At 35.1% G+C, this 14,309-nt stretch overlaps 6 protein-coding genes across 6 annotated transcripts; 4 read left to right on the top strand and 2 right to left on the bottom strand.

The window, feature by feature from the left end:
• Positions 1–945: 945 nt before the first annotated feature.
• Positions 946–2,807, top strand: VTP21DRAFT_8393 (uncharacterized protein; the record flags this gene model as incomplete). The annotated part of the gene is made up of 3 exons (XM_069399238.1): positions 946–1,565; positions 1,635–2,535; positions 2,595–2,807. 3 exons carry the CDS (start codon positions 946–948, stop codon positions 2,805–2,807), a joined length of 1,734 nt encoding a protein of 577 aa, XP_069254675.1.
• A 176-nt stretch (positions 2,808–2,983) lies between these two features.
• VTP21DRAFT_8392 (uncharacterized protein) lies at positions 2,984–5,063 on the bottom strand (the record flags this gene model as incomplete). The annotated part of the gene is made up of 10 exons (XM_069399237.1): positions 2,984–3,040; positions 3,109–3,281; positions 3,337–3,462; positions 3,520–3,695; positions 3,796–4,027; positions 4,084–4,305; positions 4,373–4,424; positions 4,498–4,665; positions 4,733–4,902; positions 4,967–5,063. 10 exons carry the CDS (start codon positions 5,061–5,063, stop codon positions 2,984–2,986), a joined length of 1,473 nt encoding a protein of 490 aa, XP_069254674.1.
• A 460-nt stretch (positions 5,064–5,523) lies between these two features.
• VTP21DRAFT_8391 (uncharacterized protein) lies at positions 5,524–7,681 on the top strand (the record flags this gene model as incomplete). Its single annotated transcript, XM_069399236.1, has 11 exons — positions 5,524–5,802; positions 5,860–5,964; positions 6,035–6,124; positions 6,190–6,266; positions 6,325–6,493; positions 6,547–6,699; positions 6,769–6,855; positions 6,917–7,086; positions 7,144–7,202; positions 7,260–7,468; positions 7,529–7,681. 11 exons carry the CDS (start codon positions 5,524–5,526, stop codon positions 7,679–7,681), a joined length of 1,551 nt encoding a protein of 516 aa, XP_069254673.1.
• A 366-nt stretch (positions 7,682–8,047) lies between these two features.
• On the top strand, positions 8,048–9,216 carry VTP21DRAFT_8390 (uncharacterized protein; the record flags this gene model as incomplete). The annotated part of the gene is made up of 6 exons (XM_069399235.1): positions 8,048–8,276; positions 8,354–8,457; positions 8,527–8,603; positions 8,661–8,726; positions 8,790–8,943; positions 9,007–9,216. The coding sequence occupies 6 exons, from the start codon at positions 8,048–8,050 to the stop codon at positions 9,214–9,216; spliced, it is 840 nt and encodes a 279-aa protein (XP_069254672.1).
• A 292-nt stretch (positions 9,217–9,508) lies between these two features.
• On the bottom strand, positions 9,509–10,935 carry VTP21DRAFT_8389 (uncharacterized protein; the record flags this gene model as incomplete). Its single annotated transcript, XM_069399233.1, has 8 exons — positions 9,509–9,615; positions 9,672–9,747; positions 9,803–9,901; positions 9,959–10,092; positions 10,153–10,371; positions 10,453–10,569; positions 10,631–10,781; positions 10,870–10,935. The coding sequence occupies 8 exons, from the start codon at positions 10,933–10,935 to the stop codon at positions 9,509–9,511; spliced, it is 969 nt and encodes a 322-aa protein (XP_069254671.1).
• A 732-nt stretch (positions 10,936–11,667) lies between these two features.
• VTP21DRAFT_8388 (uncharacterized protein) lies at positions 11,668–13,338 on the top strand (the record flags this gene model as incomplete). The annotated part of the gene is made up of 6 exons (XM_069399232.1): positions 11,668–11,785; positions 11,859–11,983; positions 12,040–12,197; positions 12,259–12,329; positions 12,393–12,997; positions 13,060–13,338. 6 exons carry the CDS (start codon positions 11,668–11,670, stop codon positions 13,336–13,338), a joined length of 1,356 nt encoding a protein of 451 aa, XP_069254670.1.
• Between the last annotated feature and the right edge of the window lie 971 nt (positions 13,339–14,309).

The raw sequence follows: 14,309 nt of genomic DNA, 5'->3' as shown, positions 1-14,309 counted from the left end.
CTTCATATAAGCAATTCACTTTATAAGCAAAATAATCATCGCTTGATAAATGCAAAGGATTTATATTGTTATTGAAACGAAGAGAAAGCACATTCGTTCAGGCGACTATTTAACTTTTTACAACTGTTTATAAACCCGGAGATAAATTCAAACCAAATGCAGTTGAAAATCAACAAATCAAATGGATATGTTTTACTAATTTCTTCTAGTCATAGCTCCCTAAACCTGTAATTACGTTTTATATATAACGATATACGGGAGGAGAATGCATCCATGTATCTTCTGGAGAGATCTTTATGAAAACATGTATAGAGACAATTATATTTGAACAAATGCTAAAAATTTTATAATGGAAAAGATCTTAAAAAGTAGTTTTAAATTTTATTTTTACCAAATTTGTTTTGAAATAATTTAAATTGGAAAATTCAGCGGCTCAATTGCTGCAAATTCGGCACATAATTACGGAAGAAACCTTTCCCTCACATCTATATCATTTGCAGGCGGAATAGATAACGAACAAACTTCACTAAGCACGCCCAGTCTAACATTCGTATTGCAATATACACACCAATACCAGTGGGCAGAGCGTAGGATAGAATTGTTTGAGTACCATCGCTCTCCAGTCATGAAGTTTTATGGACCATATTAGAAGAGACTTATAAATAGGATAATAAATTCACCGATAAAACCTGAAAATCTCGGATAAAACGATGGGTTTGTCAGGTGTATGCTATCAAATGATATTAGTTTAAATACTTTTGATAAACAACGCCGTCAGCGGGTTACGCGGGACTTCTCCTCAAATGCCAGTCCAAAATAGTTGAAAGGCAATTATCTTTGGTATTTTTGACCCATAAGACAGTTTGTTCGTGACCGTCTTTTTGGGCAGTCACTTTATTTACTTGATTCTGTTTTTTAAGAGTTAAGTTTTACTCCACTTTCAATATGTCAATTGCCGATCTTGATCATCAACAATCCTCGTCGGATAGAGTGGAAAAGAAGGAAAAAACTAACGCGAATGACGAGAACACAGGAAGTGATCGTAAAAACAAAGAAGAAAGAAAAAGGAAGCTCAACGAGATAGATTCTGTTGATACGAATAATGGTAAACTGAAGAAAAAGAAGAAAGATAAGGAGAAAGGCGATAAATTGGAGAAGAAGGATAAAAAAAAGAAAAAGAAGGAAAAGAGAGCAAAGGAGGAAAAGAAGGTCAAAAAGGAAAAGTTTGAAGTAATAGACGAGAGTAAAGGGATGGACATTTCCAGCGGTTATAGTCAGTTCAACCATGCAGCAGGCGATGCTCAACTCCGAAAATGTTTCTATAAGCCGCATATAGCTCAGGATCCTATTTCGGTTGCAGAGGTGAATCAGTATTATAAACAGCACAGTATTGAGGTCACCGGTAACGAAGCTTTGTGGAAACCAATAACTGAATTCAAGAATGCCTCGTTTGATGAAAAACTAATGCAAGCACTGAATAAATTCGAGAAGCCAACTCCGATTCAAGCTACTTGCTGGCCTGTACTATTAAATGGTCACGATATCATTGGAATCGCTGAAACTGGGTAAGTTGGCACATTAATATTTCATGAGCATATAATCATATGTTAACAATGGTGAATATTTTTTTAAAGCTCCGGGAAAACATTTGCATTTGCTTTGCCTGCGATTACTCATATAATGGGACAATCTTCATTCACCAAGAAGCCAAAAGAAGGCCCAATTGTACTTGTAGTAGCGCCTACACGCGAGTTGGCCATCCAAACATATGAACAATTCGAGGCGGCCGGTAGCAATTGTGGGATTAAATCTACTTGCATCTATGGCGGCGTGTCAAAATATGATCAGAAAAAGGCATTGCAAGGCGGTGTTCATGTTTTGGTGTGCACTCCTGGTCGTCTTCTTGATCTTGTCAACGAGAGCATTGTCAACCTAAGTTCTGTATCCTTCCTTGTTTTGGACGAAGCAGACCGAATGTTAGATGTAGGCTTTGAAGAACCTATACGACAAATTATTTCAATGGCACGTAAGGACCGTCAAACTGTGATGTTCTCTGCTACCTGGCCCGAAAATGTGCAAAAACTTGCCCAAGATTTCCTCAGCTCGCCTGTAAAGGTTACAATCGGATCACCTGATCTCGCTGCGAGCCAAAATGTTAAACAAACAGTCGAAGTTCTCAACGATCCACGTGACAAAGAGAGGCGTCTTATTCAATTGTTAAATCAATATCATAAATCTCGTAAAAACCGTGTATTAGTATTTGTTCTTTACAAAAAGGAGGCAGTTAGAATTGAAAATATGATAATGCGCCAAGGTTTCAAGGTTCAATCAATCCACGGCGATAAAAATCAATACCAACGTACAGAGGCACTCAATGCGTTTAAGGATGGTTCATACCCGCTCTTAATTGCAACAGATGTGGCAGCTCGAGGACTTGATATTCCTGATGTCGAATATGTTCTCAATTATACATTCCCGCTCACAATCGAAGATTACGTGCATCGGATTGGTCGCACGGGACGTGGTGGTAAAAAGGTATTGATATTTGAATATAATATAGTGTAATAATAACTAATTTTGAAACGTCTTAATAGGGTTTCTCTCATACTTTATTTACACAAAATGATAAGGCGCATTCTGGAGAGCTAATTAACGTTCTCCGCCAAGCTAATCAAGAAGTGCCCGATTCACTTCTTAAGTTTGGCACAACTGTAAAGAAAAAAGAGCACAAGTCATATGGTGCTTTCTTCCGTGAAATTGATCCTGCTGCAAAGCCTACAAAAATTGTTTTTGATACCGATGAATAGCTTATTCTATTTTATCAAAGATTCTCTTTTTTCTTTCAATACCAGATCTATCTCTTACTAGAAATGTTTTCATTCATCTTTTTGTTAAAGATATTTTAATATAGAACTGACGTTATTGGAGTAATGTTTAAGGGTACCAAATAGACTTTAATTAAAAATAGGGTCCAAAGAATCTATCAAAATAGACCACCCAATGGTGAAGCATACGCCATAGCACGCACGTTAGGATGAGGCTAGATAGGTAAGAAAGTATAACAATTAATTTATAATAGAAAATATATTGTATAATGAAAATAATTACCACTGCCGCGAATGTTTTGAATTCGAGCTTAAGTTTACTATCAATACGTATCAGCGCCCCTTTGTTTCCAACTGAATCACAATAATTCGGAGCAGAGAAGACCGTAATGCATTTTCCATTATGTTCAATCACATATCCTTCTTCTTTCACTTCATGACTGCGAATAATAAGATCTATAATGAAAAGTGTTAGTGAAATGTGCTATTAATTTCAATATCAAAACTATACCCAAATCATTGTCTTTCAAGAATTTTTCAGTTACATCTGGTCCAAACTGGACGCCGACACCCCGTTTACTCAATGCTCGGCCAGGTGATGGGTGCGGATCAGACCAAAGCATGTCGCTCACAAGTTCTAGAAACTTGATTAAGACAGTAAAACACTTTGGGATTTTAAGATCTTTCAACTCACCATGATCAGCTGGCCGCTTCACTTTGAAACGATCTATCTTACGAATATCGTCTAGAGTCACTCCATCTTTACTAAATAGCCCGCCATGAACCACAAAAATTTTATCCGAAATCAAGTGCGCAAGCGGAAGACACGTGAAGGTCTGCGTGAAGAGCTTGTACATAGTATCCGAGAACGTATATCATAAAAAAAATGTTAAGGATATCATAAATTTCCAGAGAGCACTGCACTGAAAAATCGGTCAATGAATCAAGATTTATATTACAAAAAGGATATTTTGCCTTGACCTCCCCTTCAAATCCATAAACCTTATTCATGTCATCGCTCTCATGATTCCCACGAGCAATAAATACAGATTCTGGATAAAGGCATTTATATGCAAACAACGTGAGTGCAATCTCGACAGAGAATGAGCCACGATCAACGAAATCGCCGTTGAATAGATACATGTTTGTTGGCGAGGGTCGACCATTTATATCGAATATATTCAGGAAATCATAAAATTGACCTACATTTTAGACTTAATTAAAAATCAAACTAATAACAAAAAATACTGTTACTTACCATGTACATCGCCACAAACTGTCAGAACAGAACCTTCAGGTACAGAAAATTCAACCAAAGGAGGTGTTTCAAGTAGTATTTTGCGGATTGTGATTATAATATGATAAGCGAATTTTTTATGAATTTTCTTCTGATTTTTGAACCGCTCGATCATATCATCCACGAACTCCAGATCAATGGCTCCGTCCTTTAATTGTTTTCCGTCATAAGATTCCTCAACCACTTTATATACAAGAGTTTAGTATTGAATGTCTCAATCATCAACTAACATTTTGCTGAAAAAACGTACCTATACTATCCACATCTAGCTGATCTGCAATACTTGGTACAGAATCATCAAACTGTTATATAACAAGATAAAAACGAGAAATTAACGATATTATATAATGTATTTCAGCTCGAATCTGCTCTTACCTCGATAGCTTTTTCAAATTCAATTCTTCTAACGATTTTTTCACATTCCGTAAGCTTCATCTTGGCGCTAGTATCGTTTGGTGCACGTTTGACCACAATTCGGAAATCACGAAGAGCTTCTTTAAACTTCCCAGTTGCCATATTAGCAGACGCACGACGATAATATCCCTTCAAAAATTCAAACACAAAAATTTTTAAAAGAAAGATTGGGATCAAATTATCAATGAGAAAAAACCTTGATATAATTGGGATCAAGTTCAATTGCCATGTTTGCATCTGCAGCAGCATATCCGTATGCTTCGGTCTTTATATGAGCAAACGCACGATTAGCATAGTAAGCTGCCACTCCTGGATTTAGATCGATCGCTTTGGTATACTTCTCAATTGATTCTTCATACTTTTTTGCTAGGACATATTTATAATTCTATTTAATTTTCAATAGCCTTATTTAGGTAAGACATCAATAAACCTTGAAAAAGAGCATTGGCCTCGTCTTTGATTGCGTTTGCTAGCTTAATCTTTTCGCCGTCGGGGACTGCGCCAGTTCGGTTTTCATCATCTCGCATGTTTTGGGTGAAACTGTTATGAATATCTTTTTCCGTAAAGAAAGCTCGAAATAAATATAAATGCTGTGCCACAAAATAGATAAACTGTTGTTACATTTAACCAAGTGACAACACTTTTAAAAATATACAAAGCTTACAGGGAGCTTTACATACTTTACGTAATTGAACCTGAAAAACAATATTTTTGTAGCATTTAGCAGAACTATTGGATAATATTAAATACAAAAAATCCATAAATTTAACTCTGGTAACGAAATAACATGATATCCATCCAAATTATAAGAATATTTAAACGAATATACTTCCATGCTGAATATCATATATATACTAAACGTATCCGAATATGAATACGTACGTGCACACACGCATACGTATATACGGATTTACTAGAACAGATTTATTCCCAGAGTAGCAAATAGTTTAATTTCATTAATTTTTTTTTTTTTGATATTAAATACAAATGACGCCTGAGGAAAATCGACTTACACGTCTTGCCCAACTTCTTCGTTATCCTGATTGTGACCCAAATGAAATTGCACCACTCCTTCATGCCATTCTTTCATCATTTGAGGAAGAGATTTCTGAGCAAATCTCGCGTTCCATAATGGAAATCGTTCCATTACCCCTCTTATTCAGCAAGCTATATATTAATGATGAAATAACGCGGCTTATTTGTATTGTGATTGAGAAGCTATTACAACCATTTAGCTATATCGACATAGCAGAAGGAGACATGAAGGTATTTCTCATTGCTACAAATCTATGTCTTATTATTAATAGTTTTTTTTTTAATTAGCCGTTTCTAGAACAAGGCCTCCAAAGTGAATTGACCCCAGTGCGTCTGCTTTCAATAAAGCAATTAACCAAATGCATGATCAGGGGAGATCTGATATCAAAAATGGTATTAACATCACATAAATAACCGTGTTAATTTTTACTTTTATCTTACAATTTCAATCCGAGTTATATAGGCAAATTCCGAATTATTTGAACTAGTCCTTGATAGTTTGAGTGCAGATGATATCCAAGTGTCGAGTACTGCCACTAAATTTTTGACTGAAGTAAATAGTTTTTATAATCCAAGCATAATTTTTCGTACTTTTAACTGATTTTCGAATTAAAACAGATAGCTTCAAATGCACTTGGACTTACCGCTCTATTTAGAGAGCGCAATGTTGATCTCCTATATAGTTTGTTAAGAAGGTTGGTACTCCATTCTTTGTTTCTTGCAGTTGATTATTATATTTTATTTATTTTCTAGAAATGATACCGTAAAACTTCGTATATACGAGCTTGTAGTTCAACTAGCTTCCACTTCACCTGAAGCTCTAGATCTTATAAAATCGTCCGGCTTATTAGATGCAATGTATGAAGATTATAAGACAGAAGATCTTCTCTTGAAAATGAATATTATTGAATTATATTCACAGGTAGTTAATAGCAAAAACTTTGTCTAAAAATGTTACTGACAAAATTTTAATAGTTATCTTCCACCTCTAATGGCTTTTGTCTTCTTGAACAAGCGGGAATAATACAAGAATTCGTTCGAATCCTCCAAGACGAAAGCAATAGCTTCTCTGTAACTTTAGCTAAATGTGCAACACTAAAATTTTTTGGAAAGCTCGTGGATTATAAGGTATATATTTCTTAATCTTATTTGACCAGTCAGCAATTTGTAAATATTGAAAGCGAAATTGGGTTTTAGGATTTGCAGTTCGATAATATCGTGCAAAAATACGATCTATTTTCTCTGCTTGCCCAAGCCGTTAATGAAAGCAATGTGGAACTTAAGGTAATAGCGACCATGTGGTTTATTACTCTGGTTGAACCTTTTTATTTATTTGGTGTAATAGACCACAGCTATTAATGTGATCGGAAATATCGGAAATGATCCGCTTGGGCTTGTTTTGCTTGATAATTCTTCTCCAGACCTCTTAGCGCTTATTGCGAATATATACAAAACGTCGATTGGTGACGTGAGGTTAGCCTGTCTTCAAAGCTTGTCATCCTGTCTCCATGCTAGGTATGTTATAAATAATTGTTAAATCTGATATGTGCTAAGATAGTTGTTTCTATATAGTGAAAATCCTTCTATGCAACTTTCGGAAATTGCTGGGAAATTGTATCGGAGCTTCTCAAGTAAATACAGTTATACAATAACTGATCAAGTCTAATTGTTTAATCAACACTCTATAGCAGTAGCAACTAACAGTAATCAAACCAAAGCTCTTCTTTCGGAGCTCATTGTTTACGCAAAGCAGTCATTAGAAGAATTGAAAGTCTCTGCATTTTCTGTCATGCAAGGAATGGCTTTTCACCCTAACTTAACGCAAGAAATGGGACAGTCAAAGAGTTTTGTTGAATTTATCCTTGATAGGAGGACTGAGAGCACTCACATTGGCAAGGTAAGGAGTGAAGAAATTAGGAATACGTTAGCAATTATATCTAATTATATAACTGTGAAGACGTGGAAATTTGCGATTGCTCAAACTCTAATAACTGTACCTGATGCAGCGACTCTCCTTGGCACTCATACTTTCAATCGTCTCCAACAATTTGTTCGCCAAGGACCATTTTACATGCCGACCGAAAACGCTATCGCATTTGAGAGCGTATAAAACAACGATAAATTATATTAAAAAAATCAACAATAAATAACATTTGAAGTATTGCAAGTCAATATACATATATCAAAATGCTTTACTTCAAAAGTGCAACTAAATAATGAAATATCAAGACATTCAGTTAAACGCAACATTGTATACTGTGTATGCATCGTCAAGTAAATGGTATCTTATTTGCTATATGCTTCCTTGGTCAGTGAATTCCGGTAGTAAACATACCTTATTCTCTGTTATTACTGTTATATCAATAATTATAGTAATTGTTGTAATTTAATACATGGTGAGCACAATTTTGGCACTGTGTGGCTTATATTTTCAATTTGCATTAAGTATTATGGAATTACTTGGTTCTCTCAGATCATGTCACTACTGGGTCCTAGGTTGGCCAGCAGGGCAATACAGCGGTCGCAGCTTTCTCTTCGAATTTCGAGGCCATCATGTCCACTGTACCTTCTAAATCCAATCAATCAAGTCAGATTTGCTGGACATAATAAATGGAGTAAAGTTAAGCATATTAAAGCTAAGAAAGATGTAAAGAGAAATGTTCTTTTTACAAAGATTGCTCTAGAGATAATATCATCCATTAAAAGTAAAGAGAGGATATATCACAGAATTTAATAGCATTTTTGACTATGTTTAGTATCTAAAATCATCTTGCTTGTATAGGTGGAGGATCCGATTTCACTCTAAATGGACGATTAGCTGCCGCGTTGACTAGAGCAAAGACTGCAAACATGCCAAAAGATAGTATCGAAAATGTTATACAGCGGGTATTGTGTAAAATTTCACCAACTTTTTGACAATATAAAATTATATCATATTAAGGCAATTTTGTATAGGCCACAGGACAAAATAAGGACAATACTGAGAGTGTGCTTTACGAGGGATTAGGACCGTGTAATGTTGCCCTAATAATGTAAATAATCATTCTTAAGTTCTTTGCACTATCTCTTATTAGTTTAAAAAAATATAGAGAAGCGGTAACAGATAATAGGAATAGGACTGTTAAAGAGGTGAAAGAAGTCCTTAATAAAGTGGGGTAAATAGTCTAATCTACAACAGTTTGTGTTGGGATTAACCATATTCGTTTTGATAATTCTAGTGGTTCTCTAACTTCTGTATCTTGGATGTTCGAGAAAAAGGGCAAAATTTGCTTCACACGAGGTTTGAGCAGCCACTCTATGGAGCAAATGATAGATAATGCCATAGAAGAGGGTGCGGAAGATATTGATTATGGAGCAGAGGATGAGGTTGAGGTGGCTATTAATGTTTTTAACTGATATATGTTCTTTGAATTAAATATCATTATTGTTTCATAGATATTCTGCGACATATCTAAGTTAAGTGCTATATCATCACAGCTGACCTCTAAATTCGGATATGAAGTGAACACCTGTGAATTCGCTTATATCCCAAATACAGTAGCCAATATTTCAGCTGACGAAGAAGAGGAAAGGGTTCGATCTTGCTTAGAGCAACTTTTGGATCTTGAAAGCGTAATTCGAGTTCACACAAATGCGCCGAGCTAACGTATCTACTGTGATATTTTATATTTTTAATAAATTTTGCTATATTATTTATATATAAAAACTAATATTTTCGAAAAGCCTTAAGAGTTCCATAGAGATTTTATTTAATCATCATAAACCTTGCATAGCACCCTTAGAGTTTTGGAACCATTACTATAGTTTTCTTATATATTATATTATTTTTATAAGAAATTTGGCATTCCCAACATATACAACACCAGAGGCTTTAGGGGAAATTTTGTATACCAGAATATGGGGAATATTTAGCATAATTTCAATTGGAAAGTGTATTTTAGATTTTATAGTTCTCAGGCAATCCTAATCTTTGAACTACATGCTTTGGGAGACAGTAAACTGGATCAATAGGCTTGAGTCCAGGATAGCCGAGCAGAGAGAGTCCTAAAGATTAGGTGTAAGTGAAATGTTGATATCATTGAAAATTTTTAGTGATTTACCTGCAATACCAAAATGTGTGTGATATACATCCACCATGTTGCCAGGCCTGTCAGAAATACCTCCAATTTCAGGATCCTAAAAATTAAACAGTTAAGAATTAGAATTAAACATACAGAATAAAATAATTTACTTGACATGAAAGTATGAATTCGCAGAGTTTATCTTTATTTATCCAGTCAAGTCGGCCAAGAATTCTCAAAGAGGAAAGAACCCACCATGAATAACAGGACTATTGAAAGTGTAGTTTAGATAAACGGAGATCAGAGTATAACTTTTTAGTATTTACGTCTTCTAATTTTTCAGGACGGCCATTTAATCCTCCACTCTTTTGTTGTCTTTCACATAGCCACCACCCTAAAAGATCCTCATCAATAAGATGGAGTCGATCAGCAATGGCAAGAGCCGCGACACATACGAAAACTACACACATGTATCTAAATTATTACTATCATTATACAGAATAATGTATTATTATCTTACTTTGTGCCCCATGCGATTCTGAGCCGGGCATTGCACCAAATCCGCCATCGAAATTCATACACGATAAAATCCATTTTATTGCCATTTCAACGTCGATTGCATCCAAACGTTTAAGGATGGCTAAACACTGAAATGCTATATATATGAAACGTGTATCCAATTCGCCCCATTTATCCCCATAAAATGCCCCAGTTCCTTTGTCCTGAAGACCAGCCACATCTAGACAGAAATATGGAGAATTAAAATGTGATATAAATTTCAATTTTACAATAATTGATATATATTTATCACGACACTCACATTCAATCACCTTATCTGTATTGATTGCATCCAACGCGTCATATATGGATAAAATATGAATGGCGTTTAAAGTTGTTTGAATGTGAGAATCATGGCCAATATGTCCACCGAAGCCGCCTACAAGATAAATTATCAAACTAAACTAAGGAAAATCACGAGCGAATTTTAAAACAATTACCATCGGGCTGCTGGCAAGCTTTAACATATTCGATAACCTTGTTACGATCCAGTGCATCTATATGATTCATCAAATCTAAAGCTGTAAGTCCCCAGTAAATACCACCAAGCCGGAGATGTTCGGTTAGCCAATATTCTAGGTCATCGTGTTTCTAATCATATGATAGAATAGAATGATATTATATGATATGATATAATCTATTAGAGTAATAAAAATAAGAACATAAGAGGTAGATTTACCGTATCAAGACTTTGAATGTATTTAACATGAAGATCTATCTGTAATTTCACACTGGAACTTGCCATTATGTTTAAAAATAGTTCGTTCTTTCCACTAAAATAATTTGCTACGCAATTATCTACCTTTTATAGCAAGCCAGCTTTGACTTTATAAGGATAATAACTAATACTATTATTCACTGTTATATGTATGCTTTATATACTTTGCAAATTCTACATTCTATAGAAAAGGGATTATTCATATGTGGAAGCTCGGGACCATATGAACTAATCTTTCTCAGAGACATATATACAAAAAGCAAATAATATATCAATGTGAGTAAATAAACAAAATGCTATTGGATCAAATTTAAAAAAAATAATTTCAAAAATTTTTCAAAACAAAATTTTTTTCTTTTATTTTTTTTGAATTTTTAAGTTTTTTTATTTCATTTAGCATTTTTTTTTTGAATTACAATTGGAATTTGTCGGGCTTATCGGGTCCAATATTCAATTTAATTCCCAATCGACAGAATAAAATTACTTGTAAGACTTTTCAACAGGTTTTATTCTCTTTCTAGTGGACATCTCAAACTCTCCAACACCACGATACGAATCATTTTTTTTTTCAAATATAATCAAACACCTAATGCATTGTTATAATCTTAACAGTGTTCAAATCAGAATAAATTTGTTTCTCTTATGGAGAGTTAAACTATAGATCTAGGATCCAACAATGGTGCGAGGGCTTCTATAAATTGATATAAACGGTCACGGAAAATTAAATTTTCGCCACTATCTTTATACTTTTGCTTTGCTATGCAAGATATACTGGATCAAAAGGTAGCCTCTTCCTCAAAAGATCAACTTCCTGAAGAAACATGCTCGATATGCTTGCAGATATATCAAGACAAATCATTATTGAATTCATGCTTTCGTAAGTAATGATGTTCTGATTATACTATTATTAGCACAATCTAAACTATTTCTCCCAAACTTCCAATTATCAGACGCATTTTGTTTTGCATGCATTCTTCAATGGATCGAATATGCTCGACGTGCTCGCTGTCCGCTCTGTGTTCAACCGTTTGAATATATATTACATGATGTTAAATCAGAACTAGATTATAAAAAGGTGTATATTTTTATGGTTATTATTCTTTTGACAGTAATCTAACTTCATTGTACTAGTATTGGGTACCGGAATTCAAAACTGAGTCAGAATTAAGGCAGCCTATTGACAGATCTCGCAGGCCGAATCAATATAGACGATTTCAAAGGCGGTGGCAAGAACCAATTGAAGAACGTCAATTATCAAAAACTCAACAGGAAGCAGTGGAGAGACGAAGGTTAAATTGAATTAATATTCTTTTCACAGAGTTTTCAAGACTTACTTGAATGTATGATTAGGTATATTTATCGACACAAGCTCTTTGCTATGCATATAGGGAGTAACCGTTATTCGAAATATCGTGAAGTTTGTAAGTATTTTTTATTACTCACTATGCTACTTTAGTTACAATACTATTTTCTTTACTGTTTAGCGCCCACATATTTTTCCTCTCATCCTGAAGCAATCCGCCGACTGGTTCCCTGGATCCGTCGGGATCTTCAGGCCATCCTTGAAGAGGAAAACGCTGAAATTGTACGAGAATATGTAATTGCAGTGCTTAAAACACATGATTTACGAACTGAATCTGCACTGGAATTGCTGCGCCCATTTTTAGAGCCCTATACAGAGCATTTTGTGCACGAACTTGTTGCTTTTGCGCGTTCGCCGCTCGAAATACGGGCTTATGATATAACAGTTCAGTATAATGAGCCAATTGAAATAATACGCTCGGAGTCATTACCAAGATCGCGATCTTCATCGATATCAAGTTCGAGCTCGAGCTCGAGTTTGGGTTCTAATATAAGTTCAAGCTCTAGGTCTGAGCCAAAATCAGATACTAGTACTAAGTCGGGTTCTAGACCAAAATTGCAAACAAATTTAAGATCTGATTTGATTCTTAATTCAAGCAATATCTCGAATTCATCTGCATCATCTAGTTCATCGAGCCGTCCTATGGAAGGAGTTAAGGATGGTTTATCCAGTGAAGGAGATGAATGTGATGCTAACAGATTATTACAAGATCTTGCAGCGAATACAGTAGGAGAATTTTTTAAATACCACTTTTGATCAGAAACACTCACATATTAACACCGATCCAGATCCCAAGCACATTTGAAGAGAGACTCCCATTGGCAAGCACGAGTAGTATACATTCAAATTCAAAGTACTCTTTTCAAAATTGTACTTTAGAAGAAGCACGGGAAACCAATTCAACTACAAATGTTGAGCGATTGGAACGCTACCTCTCTAATGACGAGCAGCCGATTAGAGTAAATCCTAGCTCTATTAATACAGCTCTAAATGCGAAGCGAAGACGAGTGGAAACTGGTATACTACAGCGTGAATTAACAAAAATAAACAAGACGCTTCGGCAGTAAATAGGCGAAGGCATTTTTAATTTTATATCCTTAATTTGTATTTAAATGTGTGCAATTGATGGAAATTTACTGATATAATAAACTATAATTGAAATACCTAATATGAAACGTTTAATCATTAGGACTGACACCTCTGTCTAAAAATCACGTTAAATCCCAATTCAGCATTGCCGTTGGCTTCCACCTCGAATACTTGTCCTTTTACTAATATCTCAATAGCAAGAGCGACATCCTCATCACTCAATACCCTCATTGAAGTCCACCTATCTGTGCAACCTCCGTCAGCATGCCATTGTAATTCCACTCTGTTGAGTTCAGCCAAATGTAGATAATGCTTATGAAATAGAGCTTCAATAATGTGATACATAAGATTTGAAAGCGTCAAAGGCTCCAGCGGCTGGATGTGATGCATTTCAATGGATCCCAAGTGACAAACGTAAAAGTGATTTTCACAATCACGTTTTTTCATAAGGCAAGTGTTTGGAGCTTTAAAATCTATAGACATCATTTTGTAATCACGAACCGGCGACAGAATTTTATCATTATCGTAGGGGCTTCCTGCTTGCGGAAGATACCAGCTGGTGAAAATTGTACGCGATGGAAGAATCGTAATTAACTCTTTGGGTAAGCGTGAAGTAAAAGAGGTAGGAAACTGTCCGTAGGAGTCTTCAAAGAACCCGTTGGAATCATGAAATTCTATATTGAAACGAAGTAGATGTATATTTAGATAAGAAAAAAATTATATGCAGATATTTCTCAGTCTCACGTTTTTGTGCAAATATCGTGCTAATAGTGTGTTTAACAAGCATTAGCAGTTCTTCAGGTAATTTTCCACGATCAAGGAGATTCTTGATTTCCTCTCTATGTTTCCGGTTTGAACCCTGTCCAGCGAATTTTGACGGTTATTTTCATTAATATAAATATAGCAGTGCAGAAATACCCACATTAGCAGTATATATCTGAACTCGTAC

Source organism: Calcarisporiella thermophila (genome assembly GCF_041956535.1).
Source record: "Calcarisporiella thermophila strain CBS 279.70 unplaced genomic scaffold VTP21scaffold_4, whole genome shotgun sequence".
Classification (NCBI taxonomy): Eukaryota; Fungi; Calcarisporiellomycota; class Calcarisporiellomycetes; order Calcarisporiellales; family Calcarisporiellaceae; genus Calcarisporiella; species Calcarisporiella thermophila.
This window is presented reverse-complemented; position numbering and strand designations above follow the sequence as displayed.